A 19010-nucleotide genomic window follows, 5' to 3' on the forward strand; every position below is an offset into this window, starting at 1 on the left:
AAAAATATCTAGTTCCTTTTTCCATGTAATTGCCATAAAACACACAACAAACACAATGGCACTGGCTTAGAGAAATGAAACTAAGGAACTGATGCTCGTGTTAAAATAAAACACATTTTATTAATAGGGAAAGACCATAAGAGATAATTAATCTTGCTGTATACTTCCCCTTCGAAAGGTGGGTGAGACACACTACATCAAAAAAAATATACAACCCTTACAATGTTGTGTCACAACAAATACTTATTGTGAAATGAAAGACCCGCCCCCCCAGACCCCAACACTATCTTAAACACTCATCTCATTTCTCTTTTTTGTTTATCATAACTGGAGCTCCAAAAGGTAAGTGCTTTGGGTGGGAAAGAGGGAGAGGGAGGGGGGGGCCACTCCTCAAAATACATTTTGGACCACAACATACCACCTTTGGCTCCTTCCACAGACCTCAGGTAAAAGATCTGAGTCTCCACAGGACCTGAGACACATATCAGAATATCCGGTCATATTCACAGCAGCTGACATTGTGTAAATACACAGTGAGGTATTGCAATAGTGGCCAGGAGGCCTCAGCAAGATCATATAATGACAAAACAGCACCCAGAAAGGTGGCCTTGTGTCATAGCTTGGTGGAACGGCTCTAACAACTTCACACTGATGATAATAGCACGTCTAAGGTTCAGACAACTGACTCAGACATGAATAAACACAAGGCCTTTCTGTGTAATTAGCTGATTCACTACTGTTGCTGTGATGCGTTAGCTGAGCCTTTATTTCTTGCCAGGTTTCAAGCCCCGGCATCAGCTCGGATGTTTGGAGGTCTCAGGTTCCGCGGAGGTCAGAGGTCATGAGGAGTCCTGCCTCGTTTGAATGGTCAAGCACAGGCTTTCCAGCTGCTGAGCCCGCTCATTGTGGACAGTCACCAAGGTGCGGTTCTCTTCCATTAGATGCCGAAACTCCTCCTCGAGACGGGCGATCTCAATGGCAACCTTCTCATCCTCCACCAGCTCTGCTAGCAACTTACGCCTAGGTGGATGAGTGAGACAGATGAAGGTCAAAATCAAAATGCATAAACATCTTGGAGTTTCTCCAATTAATCAACTGTTGAGTCTGTTATTTTAATAGTTTCGTTTGTTACATTTATTTATTTGATCTTCTGTCAGTTTCTGAGTGTAGGACTTCTATTAATTTATCAGTTGACTTTGTTTGTGAGATGAAGTCCATTGTTATATTGCTCAATATATCTGGTGACTTAAGCGCTACATTTTTTTGGTAAAATGTCGTTCATTTGTGATGAATTTGAGGTAGATTTTATCAAGTTTGGGACAAAAGACAAATATCTTTTGGGGGACTGACATGACATGACTTGGCTTGGCAAACAGTGATTTCACACTCTGGGAAGAGACCAACCTTTGGACTCTGAAAGACAGTGTAAGCATACACGCACACACAGGTATATGTACAGTGTGGGTGTCAATGGCCTCAGAGAGTGTGTGACTGTCAGTGTTGTATTACAGCTGGGAAGTGCCAACTCACATAACAACAAGGAGCAAAGTCTCTGTTCTACAATGCAGGCCATCTATGGATAAATATACTGCCTTTATTTAAATCATTGAGTCATTACATTAAGCAATTAAATGTCCCAAAGGCATATATAATTACATTTATGAGATGAATTAAACATTTAGTAAAAACCAAATTTACTTTGGAATTAATAAGCCATGCAAAATGTTACATTTATATGTAGAGGTTGAACTGGTTGAGATCGAAATGAGGTATCATTAACACTCTGCTCTTCTGAATAATCTCAGTCAGTTTCAGGGGTCTCGTCATTTTAAGGCCTCTTAAAATAAAATAAATCCATGTTCAGGTAAATTAACCTCCTGGAAGACCAAATTCACGAGTAAGAAACAACAATGAAAGAGGTTTCACGGAAACTATGATACATGAATCTCCACATCCAGAAACTATTTTTAGTTTGTACACACTTCCTCAAGACCAGTAATTCTAACCCATCCAACTCAGTAAGTACAACTTTCTCATTATTTTCAATACTTCAATAACTTTTATTTTATTATATAATAATAAACCAAAAAGGGATCACATGTGGTTACTGTAATTTATGACAGCAAATAGAACAGTTGGATTTACAGTAAAGATTAATGATTCAGATTTACATTTGTGCTGATTTTTTTTTCCTTTGTTAGAAGCAAGTTGAAACACTTTTGCACATGCATGCATATACAAGTATGTATGTGTGTGTGCGTGCATGCATGTGCATGTGCATGTGTTCAAGCTTGTGTGACAGAAAGAGCCTGAAAAAGGGGAAGTTCTTTTTTCATTTCAAAAAAATTTAACCAGAAACCAGCAAGCCCAAACAAATACCTCACCCTTAGTTCCAAAACTTCTAATATGGACATGAATGTTTCCAAGAAAAGTCATGGTTTTACAATATTTCACAATGAGGCTGAGGCCAACTACTTTTGGCCTACCAGAACTGCCTGAGCTAATGCTTTTAAACAGACTGAAGATGGTTTGTCCACAAAATTAACGCTATTGATGTTAGAGGAATAAGATTCAGTTCATTGTTATTACAGAGCTGACTGATTTTGTGAAACCTGGGTAGTCATAGGAGTTGAGTGCTAAGATGCAGTATGTGCTTATTTCATACTGATCAAAAGCAGATTGAGTGAGTTTTGGAAAATCCCTTTTCAGTGTGTTAAAGTGTTGTTCCTGTTGTTATCCTTGCAACACTTCACTGTACGTCTCTCCAGTCATTCTGAGTGTGATCTTCCCCACATGGAAAAGAACAAAAAAAGTTTGTTGTATCATAGGAAATATCTTCAGTTTTGGAAATAATAGAAAGCATCAGTATCGGTATCAGTGAGATTGTATTTTTAGTTTCAGAGTACTTTACTAGTGTATTTAGTGTTTGCATCTAGCGTTTTAGTTTACTGTGTACGTGCAGCTGACTTTGCGTTTGTACATGTCAGTGGATTTTGGCATGAACAACAGTGTGAAAAGAGAGAACCAAGAGCTTTTACCACCCTGACTCATCATGTTCTTATCTAAACTCAAGGCTACAGTCATCCCATCAGAGTCTGCCTGCTGTTCTCTATTTAGGAACTGCCAAGTGGTGTAAGATGTGCGTGTGTGTGTGTTGGTGTGGGCCTTGAAAATCCCTCTGCTAATTCTGCCCACAGCTGCTGTGGGCACAAGGGACGGATCGCATTGTATGTGTATTTTACACCTCTGCTTATGTGTGGGCATATACAGCCCACATGTGAATTAAAGCATACCACAGGTCCCACTCACCTGACAAGGGTTATATTACAAGTCACTGTAATATAACCCTCGGCTGAGTGGCTGCTTTTCCCAAATATGATCCAGAATCAACCAGCAAAACCCACTGAGCAGTGTAACCTTCACATCTGCACTCATCACACATGCTTGATATTGTTTCTAAAAATAAAAGAATGATGCATCTGAATCAAAGCTATACATTACCAGCTTCTCAAATATCATCATGAGGAAACTGTTCTCAGTAGGTCATGTGCTAAATGCTGTATGGAAGCTTTTAACATGTGCCATCTGGTGGACATTTGGATCCAAAACCTCTTGCTGTCATACAAATGCATTTACACATACTACTTTTCATTTTGGTACTTTAAGTATATTTGGATATTAATAAGAAACATTTTGAGTGCAGGAATTTTATTTGTAGCAAACTATTTTTGGACTCCATGTGATATGTACTGTAGTTGTGCAATAGCACTTGGCTTCTTATTGTAAACATAACTATCACAATACCATCCACTATGCTCATTTAAGGGAAAATCTGGCCATGTTTCAGACCAAGCATGAAATGGAACTTAATCATTATTGTCTAAGTGAACCATGTTACTCAGTTTATGCATTCTCCACAGGCTTTTTCCTCATTCAAACATGAGCTTCACATTATAGCAGTAGGCATTATCACCTTTCATGTTATAACTTAATAATTTTGTCTATGTAGTAATAATGAATCTTCTTAGAATATGAAAAACATCTTGTTATAACAAAAACCCTTTATATTAAATTATGATACTGACCTGTTTTTCTTTTTCTGCAGTGGCAGCAAGTGGATACTTGTGAATTACATGTCATCTCTAGCCAAAAAGACGAGCAGTATATAGATTTTCTTGCTTCCATTGCTCACGTTACCTCCCAAAAAACAGCATATTTATTGTATGGACTCACTTGCGGTCCTCAAGCACGGCGATCTCATGTTTGACCTGGTGGAACTCCCTCGCCATTCTGCAGTGTTCCTTGTACACCTGGACACTCTCTCTCAGAGACACACAGGGAGGCACTGGCTGCAAGAGATCAGAGACAGGTCTGTCATATAAAAAATAGATTAAATCACATAACACTGGACACTTCTTCTAATTACAACTTGTGCTAAGAACTTGTGTTTATGAAATCTGCTGCAGATATCACTACTGTGGAAACATGAGATTGCTGGGATTGAGCACAACAAGTGAGCTTGACTTGTCATGTTACTTGTACGATCCTATAAATGCTGTATTTTACAAAATGGAAGGCCTTGCAGTGGGAGACCATGGCTGAATGGTAGTGTGGCTGACACCAGATCACCAGAATTGGACAATTAAATCAGGAAAAAAAAAAAAAATTAAAACAGTAAGCCCTATAAATTGAAGTTTAGAATTTTGTGTAAATAAGAAATAAAAAATAAGATTTTGGAAAGTGCCAACCTCTGTTAGCCTACAGTTCAGCATATGAAGTGAATCATTTATTTGGCTGCTGCATGTGTCCTCATCTGATACTCTAGACCACCATGCACTTTATGTGACCCTGGCACTCGTTGAAGGATAATTCAATGACAACACTAATAGCAATGTGAGCACACACAGCAAAACAATGATTTACATGGCTGGTAAACTAAACTCATGTACAGATTCAGCTTCAGTAGTGAACAGAGCAAAGCTTTAGTGGAAAATTCCACCATCACACATTTTTTATATAATCAGCATGCTATGTTCAATTTATTGCAGAGTTTACACTTTGATGAGGTTAATTTTTGATTTACTTTTTCTCGCAACCAGCTCTTTTTGTAGTTACAGTTTTCCAGAATGTTTTTCTGGCCTTGCTTTCAGTTGTGGGTTAGTTATACAGTAAGAGGAGAGCAAAAATACAGCAGTAACACTAGCAGAGCAAATATATTCAGCCTCAAGACAGAGGAAATTAATTTGGTATTGCATTGTTTGACTTTCCATAGGCGCAAGAAAAACACAGAATCAAGCCACAAAACAGAGCCAGACACAAAATGTTTAATCCTAACAGCTTTTGTAAAGAGTGCAGGGCAGGATTTTGGAATGAATGATGTAATGTTAATCTTTACCAGAAATTTGAAGCCATTGTCTGCTCTTACATATTCTGTCTCTTTTCTCTTGCATGGCTCTGCCGACAATACAAGGTGTGTGCTCAGTGTAATGTGGTTACACATTAGGTACCGTATACCTGTAATCGCTGTTCAAGATCCGGGAACGTCTGGGGGAGGTTCTCCGCATCTTTTACATCTATTGAAACAGAACAGGTTACTCAGTTGCAACTCATTGCAAAAAACAATAATATTTAGAATGTCATCTATCAAATAATGAGCTGAAAACAATAAACCATTAGTGCAATTTTGTCCATACAAAATGTACTTGAAGGTCCAGTGTAGGATTTAGTGGCATCTAGTGGTGTGGTTGCAAACTGCAAAAACCCTAATCTCACCCTGTTCCGTGACGGCCACTAAAAATGCCAATAAAACACAAAAGGTGTTTGTCCGTTCTGGGCTACTATTAAAACATGACACTGCAACACTTTGGAAGAGGGTCTGCTAAAAATTTCATTCTAAGGAAACACAACAATTCTTATTTCCAGATTCAATAAAATGAAATGAAACAAAAACTCTAAATCCCCCTAAATCCAAAACATTGGACCTTTAAATTACCAAAAGTAAAAGTATATATATATATATGGTATTATTATTGTACATTTTTTTTGTATTATAGGCTAATTATTATTGATGCATGAACATGTAAGGTGCATGTTAATGTTGCTGGCGGTTGCTGTTGGAGTTAAGTATTGTCTACACTGTATGATGAGATTATCATTACTGCATTTGCATCTTAATGTATAAAGTAACTACTACCTATAGCTGTCAGATCAATGTAGTTATTAAATGTAGTTCCCTCTTACATGTAGTGAAGAATGAAGTGGCAGAAGATTAGAATCCTGGTGATACAACTGCATGCAGAAACTGCTTTGAAAATATTAAGCATGTGGAACTGAAAAACAAAATAAGTGTTGCATTCTTGAGAAGTGTCTTTAATAAACAAGCAACTATTTACTCTGCACCTGTTGAAGGACAGTGTGAATTCTGTTAATGTCTTCTCAGTCAAAATATTTTTCTATTAATTTTGTCTGCACAGCCAAGTGACTTGTCCTATAGGCAGCTGCTTCAATGCCTTTCTCTGCCTCTGCCATGGCCCAGAATGAAACACTATAGGAGCCTCTTATATGAGACCACAACATAGCAACACAGTGGTACACTTATAAATGAGCCATGCCCTCTTACTGTACAGCAGTAATGAGCTGTCAGACTGAAAGACAGGCAGTGTAAGAGTACAGAGGGACAACTATGTGAGCAGACAGATAAACACAGTGGGCAGAGAAAACAGACAGGCCAGATGTATTGACAGAGAGGGGATTCAGACAGGCAGCCAGCCAGACAGACAGACAGACAGAAACAGACAGGTTGTCTGCACCAGCGTCTGCCTTGCCAGCAATGTCCCCCTGGAGTTGTGGAACACATGTGGAGAATCCTGGGATGATGCAACCTTCTAAAAGCAGGAGTATTAGTGGGCCTGCCTGCAGCCACGGGGCCAATTATGATGTGGAATAAATAAAGTTCTCATGCTTAGGACTGACACAGTGTGGGGTTATAGCTATGCCTGGCATGAAATCATCAGGGACCTAAAGGATGATCCCCAGACGGAGCAGTGGTCTCAGTCCCCCTGCTGAGAAACATGAGTTCTGAGAGACAACAACATTATCATCTACTTTTCAGAGGTCGGGGTTAGTGTACCAAAACAGCTCTGGAGCTCTAACTAAATCCAAAGCAAGGCACGTAAAGCCAACAACTCGACAAAAACTCAATGGAAACTTAACTGAATCCATGCAACGAAACGCAAACTAGAAAAAAACAGTAATGAGAATTATGTTATGCCATGTTATCGTGCATGAGCGACGAAACAGAATTCACTGACTTCAGCGTTCATCGGCTCTGCTCAGGGTGGGCTTCGAATGTGTCATACCTATTACAAGCCTTTCATCTCACTTCCGAAGAGAAAGACAAGGGGGGATCAGAGGAGGGTGGAGCAGGACTGGAAGTGTTAACTGCTTATAAATATAGGCCAGTGTTCTAAAAGCTGAACAGTGAATCAGGCAGCGGGACACTGTTAGTATTAGAGGGGAAACCTGACTCTGCCATTGCATAGCTGCAGCTGCTGTCCAAGTGTCTGGCCCCCACTGCAGTAAAACATCCTGACGGACAGCACCTAGCAGCACCTTAGGTATGTGTGTGAGCATGTGTGTGTGAGGATTAAATTAGCTCAATAATGCTTGTCACATAAGATTGTGCAATTGCTTGCGGGAGTGCATACATGTGTTTTGCAAGTGCACAGCTGCCGCGCATGCATTTTTGTTTTTTTGTTGTTTTTTTTAATAGGCCATCGTCCTACAGAAATAGAGGTAGCACCTGTCTCAGCTACAGCGCAGAAGAATGAACACAGTTAAAGTGACAGGGTGTGAGGGGAGGAGGAGAGGAGGGGATTGTGCCTGGTCTGTTTTGGTGGGAAGAATGTCATACATGTGAAACCACACATGCTGGAAATGCAATAAGAGTAGAGCTCCAAGCTTCGCCGTGTGTTAAATGAGCAATTGAGTAACTCAAAATAAGTTGTTACAATCATTTTGAGATACTGGAAGACAGGTGCATGTATGTGTGTGTTACGTGAGCACATGGTAGTGTGTGTGTGTGTGTGAATGGCTGCGGTATGTGGGTGCATGTGTTTACCTGATGTGTCCTCAAGGCTGAAGGCAATTCTAACTTCAGATTTATCAGGAGACACTCTTCGGGCCGAGGTGATCATTTATCCCTTCATGAGGCCACAGGCACAAAACAAAGCTGTTAGCACAACCAAAGGGATCTCATGAAAGACGAGCGATGGTATAATAATCAAACGATTAGTAGATCAACTGAAAATAGACAGTAAGTTTATGTGCTTCACAAATAACTGTCAGTGTCTGGATTTTAACGTTGTACCGAACAAGCAATTTGAAGATTCTACCTATTTTGCGATGGGCATTTTCCTCACTATTATGACTAGACAATTAATTGGCTGATCAAAAATAATTTGCATTCATCACTAGTCCATATAGGATGTGTATGCAGTGTCCAATCTCACATTTAAGGCTAACAGTATGTGTTTTTTTTTTTTTTACTCCAACCAAACCCATTATTGCGATTTTAATCAGAGAGACAAGCTGAACACTGAACTCAGCAGGTGCACTGTTCAGCGGGACTGAAAGCCTGCAGACTCCTTGATAATTAAACCACGCCAGAATGGAGTCTTGTGATCTCTCTCTCTCTCTCTCTCTCTCTCTCACACACACACACACACACACACACACACACACACAGTGCCACCAGTTTCATCATGCATTTAGAGTTGCAGCCGGATCAAATAATTAGGGAGCTGACAGACTGGCTCTGAGGTCTGGATTTTGCATGCCCCCTTCCAGTGAAGGTACAGGCTTTTTATATCAGGGTTGCCTACTTTAACCCTGGTAAACCGTCTGCCTCACACAGCATACTTCAGTGACCTTCTTTTTTTAATTTAATGTCTCAGTTGTTGGTAAGAGGCTGAAAGGTCAAATTGTGACGTGGTACTGACTGATCAAAACATGCATTCGACTGAAATATGAGTATTAGTCGGTGACATTGTGTTATTAGTGCACTTATTGTAGGAATAAGCTCAACATTATGGTGGAGACTACTGCATTTCATAGATAAGGACTATCTCCTGTGTGCATTGGGCAGCTGAAAAAGACCCATCTGGGCCAGCAGGTCAATATTACCTGAAACAGCACGAACCCGAACAAAGGAAATTCCGTTTAAATATAATGTGAAGCAGAGTACGTCCTCTATAGTGACTGTTGACTGCTGAGGTCTCTTCAGGAAACGCGCTGCTCGCCTCCCAGCCGTTGCGCCGCCGCGCAAATTCAGCAGATATACAAGAATGGACCTTTCACTTCCGTCGTGAGACTCCAGTGATGTTATTTTGTATTCAGAGGTTTGCCACCATAGTCGGTCCGTCCACTAAACTGCTGTAACTCCGGCAGCTCAAGTTTGCGTGGGCATGGGACATATTATCCACAGACTGCAGCCACGCGGCGAGGAGCAACACAACAGGGCGCAGGCAGAGGAGGAATGCCGTCCGCTGTCCCCCAGTGGCGGCCCGGGCCCAATTAAATGTCTCAGATGACATGACTCTAGCCCGCAAAAATGCCCATAGCTTCAGCGCTGCTTTGACTGACACGGTCATAGAGGGTTTTTGGCTTTGCAATAGCTGTGCAATGAGGCAGCTGCTCAGAAAGAACATTACATATTATCTTGCGGAAGAAAATAGAGCGCCCCTGTAAGGCCACCTTAACGCAGGTGATGCACTTTTGATAGAGGAGGGTTTTTTGTTTGTTTGTTTGTTTGTTTTTACTACATAGGATACGTCAAACAGGCTTTTAACGGGAATTGCCTGTGCAGAGTGTGATGGACTGGGCCTTCACCAGGCAGGAAGGGTCAAATGAAAACACATTTCCTTGCATTAGGGAAAGTGTAGGATTCCTTGTTTTTGGAGCTTCACAGAATATAAATTAGGATATCTCTGTCTCTGTTGCTTTTATTTTGACCATGCTTTTTAAATCAGTCTCCTGCAAACAGTTTATGAAGGTATGATACCCTTTTAGATTACATAAACACACACACACATAAACAGATGGAGATGAAAGCTCATGACTTATTCATCCTGTTGTACATCAGGCTGACTTGCCTCTTGCAGTTGCCCATTGAAAAGTTCATTTTAAAGTGGTTTTGATTTTTTTTTCCCCAATATATAAAGTTTCTTTCTAGTTTGAGAAAATTCTTCAGTTTAATAAACTAAATGAACCACTGAAACCCCCATTGGACTATCTGAAAAATGTACTTTTCACTGTCTCGAAGCTGAAAAACAGTTTTAACTTTGCACATCACAGCATCGATGACCATTTGATCTAGGGGTTAGGGTTAGGGCCTTTGTTGCTAAAAAATAACATATTAAACTTGAAACTTGGGTAAAGCATATCGTAATCTGCCTTTCATCTGGTCTGATGAGAATTTAGAGGTGAGAGGGGAGAATTTATAACAGGCCTAAATATTATTACAATGTGAATGTTAAAGTGAGCTTTGAGGATGGGTATAACTGAAAATAAAAGCATCCTACATTAGACCCTGTGGCTCTCTGACAGAATTAGTGTAGTTTTACATCCAGAAGGCCACTTCATCTGCACACGAGTGCAGCCAGACTCTCAGACTGTAGCAGAGAAAGCGAGACACAGAAAGACAAACACAGAGAGAGAGAGATAAATGATGCTCTGCACCTCCAAGAGTCCCCCTCCTCCTCATTTGTCTTCATTGACAGGCTGTTGACACAGACCTGCCTTATCAGCCCCAGAGTCTGTTCATCTCATTGTGATGGATGGGACACATTCAAGCGTCTGCCACTCTTTTTTTACATTACAGTCAAAGTCTCGTTTTGACTCTTTTGTACTCGTGTACAGTTGGGAGCCTTGTGTAGAGACACATGAACTGGACTTGACAGGTTTGAGGGAATCACATGTGAGATTTGAGATGCACAGACAGATAGAAATTCTACAAGATGTGAAGAGCCATCTGATGTGAAATGGATTTTTACAGTGCAGCTGTTTTAATACAAAAGTGGTCAGAGTTATTATTTAATATTCCTGCCTTTGGGGGCACATTTAAGATGTCGAAAACGGCCTCCCTGAGCTGCCTCTCTATCTCGCTTTTTTCTCTCAATCTGCCAGAGGTATAAAAGTATGGATCATAATCTCTGACCTTCTTACTGACGGCTCAAACAGACAGATGTCGCTATCCGTTTACTTCTCCCCACTTCTTTTTCACCTCTCCACAACCACTACCACCGAGGCTACGGGCTCTGTGTTTCAGGCTGGTTGGCGCAAACAGTTTCTGCGGGTGAAACTCACGATCACATGCAGACAGAAACATTGTCCAATAGCAGTTGTTCAGCTGTTCAGGTGAGGTCATCCTAGGTTAGAGAGAAGGAGGATAGTCCTGCTCAGCTGTGCAGAACACCAAGGTCAGAGTTGTAATCCATGTCCTCATTCATGACGGATTAGATAATGATAAAAATATATATATATATATATATACTGACTTCAGTTTTGATTAAGAATTATGGGGTTAGGAGATTAGAGACAACCGAATGCTATTACATTGGATGGAGCCCAATCCCAGAATTAATCTGAATACCAAAAAGGAGAAAACTCATTACATGAAGAGATTAACAAAAGCTCGGTCCAATTCTCTAAGGATGCACACAAACCAGTGCACACAATCCACCAAGTGAAATGCCACAACAAAACCTCTGACTCAAGTAATTTATAAAGTATTTAGATCCATTTATTGCTCTTTCCTGTTCGAAATGTCAGTGCATTGGCTGGTAAAAGCTGGGAAACCGGAGGTCGGTCATAACTGATAATGAATTGTAGTTCGATTTAATGCTTAAGGTGCATTCGCTCCAACAATGGTAGTTTTCCTCTTTTTTTCCCCCCCATCTTTAGTTAGCTTCTGAGCAACATTTGGTCATGTTGATGTTGTCAGTATATTTTTGTGCATTTGTGTGTGCTGAATGACTTAGTCCTTTAAGTGATTGTGGTTTTACTGATGGCAGTATTTCTGAATTGCTGGCTTCGATACGCTTTCACAAAACAATACATTGTATGGTTGAATGTGAGCAGAAAGCACACTAAATGGGTAAATTAAGGACTAGAAAGTACTGATGAAGAGATTAAAAACTCGGCAAGAGGTGGCAGGGAAACAAAGAGTATGAGTGAACTCTTCCTTTCTGATTTATTTGATTTACCCTGAGGTGAAGTCCAGAGGACAGAAACAGTCGTGAGCATATGGGAGAGCTCCTCAGGTCGAACGAAGCTCGGAGGATATGCATGACTTGTGAAATAAGAATATTAATCGAGGCTCTCTGTATTCATGCTGCAGAGAGGTAATTGTGCTGCAGCTGCAGGGAACATATTCATCGCTCACTCTGATTACCTACAGGTCAAGGCCAACATGCTGCTTACACTGCTGTCAGGTGATAGATCATCCAGCCTTAAATTTGTGAAAAGCAAACTTGTTTGTCTGAGTGGTGAGTAAGGGCAAATTTAATTTTCAAATCTGTGAAAATCAAATTTAAATAATCTTTCAGCAATATTCTTTAAATGCTTTTTTGTTTCGGTTTTCGGTTCGACAGGTAACACATAGATCAAAAGCTCATACTGTCAATTGTAATGCACATTAAATCTGCTGGTTGGGAAGTCATATAACTTGTTAAATATTGTAAGAGAAGCTTCCCCCTTTGTAAACATCCACTGAGATCCACCGTCTCCACTGGGAGACAAGATCTTCCCTGAAGCTTTCAAATTTCACTACTGCAAACATTAAAAAAAAGAGTGCTTAAAAAAAGATTTACTCCCAGGGGAACAAGGGACTATCTGAGGCTGTCATGCATAATAATAATTTAATGAGAAAAAACAAAACAAAAACAGCTTCTCATTTTGTCCTTTCCTTCTCTCCGTATCATATCTTTTCTCTGGAGCACAGACAACTATGTTGTGATCACAAACACTTGTCTTACTGTGTGTGTGTGTGTGTGTGCGCGTGTGTGTGTGTGCGCGCGCATGTGTGTCTGTGATGTAGGTCCTTGAAGGGTATACAGCAGGTCTGTTCCTCTCTTTCCTTAGAGGTCTTTATCTCTTTTCACTGGCCAAGGTTGGCTCAGCAGTCTGCTTTGAAGCTTCACAAAGAAATATGCGCGCGCTCGCCTGCCAACCATAAACAACAAGAACAGCAAATTGGACAACGATTTAAAAAATGCAAAAATGTTTTTACTCTGAAAATCAGTGAAGTTGTCATACATTTACACAACGGGAGTATTTGTAAAGTTTGTAGATTCAACTCGGTAAACTGCCCAGAGCAGTGAACTACAGCCACGAGGGAACAGCGATACTATAAGAGATCTTTCATTCTCATCCTTGTCGTCGTCACTTGTTTTAACATTATTAATGTTGATACAAGGCCAACACTTTGTAAACTACATCTACAGTATCACATCTAATGTATTATCCATACACATACAGGGTAAAGAAAGGGGTGATGAGGAAACAGCTTCATCAGTCGAGCAGTCTCTGATTTAAGCTCCATCAGTGTGTGTTAGATCCAAGGCTCACGTGCTGGAATCCCGTCTCACTGCCTCCCTCTTTGCAGTGCGTTTGGGTTGACAGAAGATGCAAGCTGACCTCGCTCCGCTGTGGGGTCGCGATCTTTTCCTGATGCCTTTGTAACACTGCAGGGAGATGCCCAACTCCTCCATCACAGCGCTAAAAGACACGCACTGCCAAAGAGAAAACAATTAAAGACTTGGGTTAAGACACCAATAACACAGATTTAAAGCCATTAAGATCTTTGGCCATGAGTTTTAAGACTGTGAATGTGAATGAACATAAAATATTACTGCTGCTCCAGCATTAACTGAAAGCTACACTAATTTAATTTTAAACATAAGGTGATGGCATCGGATTGAGCTTGCCAGTAGATGAAAATGTGAGCTAGCAGCCAGTGACTGCAGTCAGCTCTCAAGTCTGTGCAGATAAACACCAGAAATGACTAGAAATGCATGCACTGCAAATTTATCTAAAAGAGTTGTAAAGCTTTGTAAACTCTGTTGTCTCATTTAAAATCCAGTTACACAGACAAGAAATGATGGACAGTGTCCACTGCGTAATATCCTAAAGCAAGGATCTATGAATTCATAATATAGTAATTATTGAAATGATCAAAGAGGGAGCCGTCTGAAATGAGAAGCCTTGGGCTTATTTGATTCTGCAGAATAATACATTGCATTGAACTCATTAATCTTCAGTCATGTTTATTTGCCTTTTATTTTGCTCTCCTCCAAAGGTGGTGCTCACTAAATTTATTTGAGCAAATTATCATTCAGAACACAAACGTTTTTTGATCCGTCTTTGCAGCCAAGGACTGCAGAAAGTCTTCTTCTCTTTCATCCCTAAGCTTTGCCTAAGGCATCTTGAATGTATAGCTTCCTACAGGGTACCACTAACACTGAGTATGAGTGGGGAAAAACTGCCTCGTTCATTGTCAGTCCGTAAACACTGAAAGAAGTTACATGTGCTGCTGTGTGTCTGCTCCTGTTTGTGTCTCCCCTCAGGTGCCAGCATCTCCTGTGTGCCCTTAATCATTCACCATTTTCAGGAAGCAAAGAGAGAGTCTTTTGTTAATAATTGTATTAATAATTGTGTTGTTAGTAATTTACTTTTAACTTATTTTGTAATAAAGCTTTTGCTCGAATTTGGACCTCAGTTTCCCTCCCCTCTTATTCAGAGCCAGGACGAGCTGCCAAACAATTACTTTACCTGAGAAAATCCAGGGGATGAGGTGACTAATAATAAATGAACCCAGTGATAAAGAAGGGAGGGAAAAAGAGGTACAAGTTCAAGCAATCCTGCAATTAATAATTACTGCTACCTTGCAGTCCCATTTGAGATTCATCTTTGGACACAGAAACAACACTAACGAAAAAACATCCCCTCAAATTGTTGATTTAGGCCTTATTTAAAAAATATTTTATTTATTTAGAGGTTTATATTAATTATTCTTAATTATCTTACGTGCACACAGTAGTGTCAGTTATTCCAGCCTGAGGAACAGCTTCTTCCCAGAAGCTGTGAGACTGCTGAACTCTGGAGGACCTCTGTAGACCCCTGCTGCTACCCCATATCCCCAACCCCACATCCTGCACACACACATACACACATACACACACACACACATCACCCTCCCTCCCTCTCTTGAATTTTTGCACTGACTTTGCACAATACGCACCTCATCTCCATTGCACACAACCTCAAATGTTGTATGTACTGTTATTTTGCTATTTTCTTATATATGTCATTGGACTTAACTGGGACCAGGGAAGCTAATTTTATTCCACCTCATGTTTTTAACATGTGTGAAATGACAATAAAGCTCCTTGAATCCTGGAATCCTGGAATCCTTATTCCTCTTTGTAGGTGCTAACATTGTCTATAACTAACTGAATATTTTCTTGAGGTTTTTCACTGCCTTTGGGGGAGATGTTAGTCCTGCCATTAGATAACAAGGTCAATTCAGGGGAGCAGTGAAGACCTTGAAAATCAGCATCCCTCTGTGATCCCGTCTATCATTACTTCAGTTAAAATGTCCTGCAGTCACTTTTAGTTATTTATGAAATAACAGCCTTAAAATGTCAGGGGACATCTTAACCTGATATTTTGTTCCATCACTTTTACCCACATTTCAGCCAATCAAACCAGTCTGCCAACGAGGTTAATGAGGAGGAAAATACTCAAATAACTTCTCCTATCTTTTGATTTCCCAAATGGCTTTCAAAGTCAGCTCCTAAAGTACACACAAATGCCTACTGAGACTGCACTGAATGAAGCTAAACTTGCAGGGTTGTTTTGGAGGGCTGCAAGTAAAGGCAGCAGAGCCCCACACTGTTTATGTGAAATTAAATGCCACATTTTGAAAACTTTGTTGAATTTCAATAATTTTGTGCTCAAAAGGATGCAAACATGTGACTCACACATTTTATATATACTTTAAAAAAAGCTTTCCAGATGAGTGTTTTCCCTAATTACAGTCTGTATTTCCAGCTTTCATCAGTAAAGTGCACCTCGCGCGCTGTATAATAAGAGCATGCAAATAAGAGGGGGTGGTCACTTATGAAGCAGATTTCCCTGCATGAAGATGAAGCATATTCTCTTCATAAAACAAGCTTGTTAGTTCCTGAGAAAGTCGAGTCTGTGAAGTCTGAAATATACTCATTTACTCAGTATTAAACCACATTGTAATCTTATAAAACTTTGTCACCTCATAACCTTAGTCCCTTGGACAAAAGGAAAAAATTTGAGAACAACATTTGAGTTGAAACCAAACAAAAAAAAAACCAGGACAATGAGCAGGGAAGCAATGTGAGCACGGGGGGCACGCACTGAGGGTAAAATGATTATGGTAGCTGGGATTGGCTGACACAGGTGACACAGGTAAGGGGGCAGAGAGAAGGACACCTGGTTACAAACCTATTGGCTAGAGTGTGTTCTGTAAATGTGTTGCCATGGCTACTCTGTTTCATCCCCCAGAAGCCTGCCGCTCTCCAGATCAGTAGATAAGGAGGTGCCGGAGGAGGAGGTGGAGCCACGCCGCTGGAACTGACGGGACTGCACCCCATAAAAGAAACAAAAGGCCTGACACCAGCATGCGTAGAGAAAAAATATGGAGGACACACACAAAAGAGATCAAAACAGAAAACAAGTTGAAATAATCTTAGAACAAATGAAAATGACGATACAGAAAAGAAAAACACGGCATGTAAGACAAACAAACAGCAAAGCAAAGAAAAGAAACAAATCATGATGATGTTATTACTGCCCTTTCATATTAGTGTGGAAAGGGTAATCAAGTTACAGTTTACAGCCATGGTTCAGACTCATATAATATATGGTGAAGGCTCTGAAATAATTTAATAAGAGGTAATAAGTGTAGTTCTTGCCGAAATGGGAGTTATGACTGCAATGATGTGTGATTCCAATGAATGTGCCGATTGTGAAAGACGCGCACAGTCAGCACAGTTTCAAGGCGAAAACCCAAGATTAGCGTCACCAATTGAGTATCTGACCAGATGTGAAATATGACCACAAACTGCCCTTCTGTTCCACAGTTATGGTGTTGAGTAATGGCCAGAAATGAGTGACGTGATTAAGTCACAATGGAGTTGACCTTTGGGATATATATCATCACTACGTTATTTTGTCCTGTTAGATATTTAGTGTATCACCTCCTCTGGGAGTTCCTGAGATAATGTGCTCACACAAATGAGATGGACAGACAATCTGAAAACGTATAGCATAAAAACTTGTATATTCATCCATAATCCTCTACTGATGACATGAACCATACATGAGATAGCTTTGGTCATATGAGACAGAATTAAGAATTAAAATTGTTTGTCATTTGGAGCTGCCAACTCAATAACCTCTTTACTTTATTCAACCCACTGTTTACTGTGCGGGACTGGCAGCCACTGATAAGTCATTACTCCATCTAGTGACGTTCCAGCAAGTGCAAACATGATTTTGTGTGAATTAATTTTGATCAAGCAAACAACATCTAACAAGCACAGCTAGAGTTAGAAAATATTAATTAGTAACTTCCAAAGATAAACTTAACCAAACACTGCTTGTCATCGGTCTCTGAAAATGTAGGAGAATAAATTAGCATAAATCTTCTAATTTCTTACAATCTTACTCATGATTTCAAACAAACAACAAATTAATTAAACCACCTCCTTTCTTCAACAATCCTTTAAAACAAAGATCTAATCAGATGCCAGTTACCCCCACAAAACACAACAACCTTTAGTCCAGTAATTTGTCATCGTCACTCAGCAGAAGAACAGCAGTTCCTCGGCCTCACTCACCTCCTCTATGTCGGCGTTCCTGCGGGCCTTGTAGATGAACTCTCCGATAGCCACAAACACAGAGAGGACCAGGCCGGCAGCCAGGACGATGAAGATACCGCCAATGTTTTCTACGCCCAGAGCGTTGGCTTCCTTGTTGTCCTCCTCTGGACAGCCATTGCCTCTCCACCACTTCTCCTTCATCATGTGCAGCTTTCCTTCCTCCTGCAGCTGAAGGATCGCTATGGTCACTTTATCCCTGTATGGAGAACCTGGTGAGGGAAAAGGCAAACATAAAGACATTATGTTCACTGTTCTTACAGTGTTATAGTGAACCATCAGCATAATTTTTCTCTTCTGTTTACTGATATCACACCACTGCCCTTGGCCTCTACACCATGTCTTTGACACTTATATATGGAATCTACTGCACATCTGTCTATCCTAGAAACGGGATCCCTTGTTTACTGTTCTCCTGGTTGGGTTTCCTTTTTTTCCTTTTCCTTTTGTTAGAAAAGTTTTTCCCTATCTGAATGAAGGGTTTAGGCACAAAGGGTGTTGTATCCTTTTAGATTGCAAAGTCTTTTCAGCCAAAGTTGTGCTTTTGGGCTGTACACTTCAAATGAATTGGCTTGACTACAATACAATATACAAGCCTGAATTTACGTGTATATGAAGTATGAACTGTTGCTTTCCACCTTAGCTTATGTTAGTCACCACGGTGAGAAAACTTGCAGAAGATACAGAAATACCTGATGGAGAAGATTGCTCAGGGAAAGGGCTGCTGCAGGATGAAGGAGAGGAAGCAACAGCAGAACAAAACAACGGACGTGTATACTGAGATGAGAACCATTACCGGCTACAAGTAGACCAGAGATCAATAGACTCTGTTGTCAGCTCAGCTCAGCCCAGCCCAGACACAGCTGCCTCTGCCCTGAGGGCATCAGCCTAAAGATGCTACTCAGTTGTGTTTTGCTGTTAAGCACACTTTAACCCACACCTGAACCTGTACAGAGTCCCTGTGTTGGGCAAAACTTCCTGCCGAACACAACAAACAACAACAACAAACAAAATTGGAGGGACTGGTCCAGCTGAACA

The 19010-nt window shown here is 40.5% G+C and overlaps 2 protein-coding genes across 7 annotated transcripts in view; both read right to left on the bottom strand.

Moving 5' to 3' along the window:
• Positions 1-95: 95 nt before the first annotated feature.
• On the bottom strand, positions 96-9669 carry map3k7cl (map3k7 C-terminal like). Of its 2 annotated transcripts, none has more exons than XM_046409919.1 (5): positions 9184-9669; positions 8120-8230; positions 5515-5573; positions 4234-4349; positions 96-1020 (listed from the first exon to the last, which is right to left on the bottom strand). In XM_046409919.1, exons 2-5 carry the CDS (start codon positions 8193-8195, stop codon positions 840-842), a joined length of 432 nt encoding a protein of 143 aa, XP_046265875.1. In that variant the 5' UTR covers positions 8196-8230; positions 9184-9669; the 3' UTR covers positions 96-839. The 2 variants fall into 2 exon arrangements, with proteins under 2 accessions (XP_046265875.1, XP_046265874.1); XM_046409918.1 differs by having other exon boundaries at positions 8120-8201; positions 9184-9668.
• Positions 9670-12866: 3197 nt separating this feature from the next.
• Positions 12867-19010, bottom strand: part of grik1a (glutamate receptor, ionotropic, kainate 1a) — a 30635-nt gene continuing 24491 nt past the window's right edge. For 3 of the 5 annotated variants that reach the window (XM_046409915.1, XM_046409912.1, XM_046409910.1), the window contains 2 exons: positions 17934-18184; positions 13263-13790 (listed from right to left, as the gene is read on the bottom strand). In XM_046409915.1, the coding sequence (XP_046265871.1) occupies positions 13623-13790; positions 17934-18184 (419 nt within the window). In that variant the 3' untranslated portion in view covers positions 13263-13622. Of the gene's footprint in view, positions 13222-13262; positions 13791-16536; positions 16702-17933; positions 18185-19010 lie in introns of those variants that run through there. The other 2 variants (XR_006845161.1, XM_046409911.1) reach the window with 2 other exon arrangements.

This window comes from Scatophagus argus, chromosome 14 (genome assembly GCF_020382885.2).
Source record: "Scatophagus argus isolate fScaArg1 chromosome 14, fScaArg1.pri, whole genome shotgun sequence".
NCBI classification, from domain to species: domain Eukaryota; kingdom Metazoa; phylum Chordata; class Actinopteri; family Scatophagidae; genus Scatophagus; species Scatophagus argus.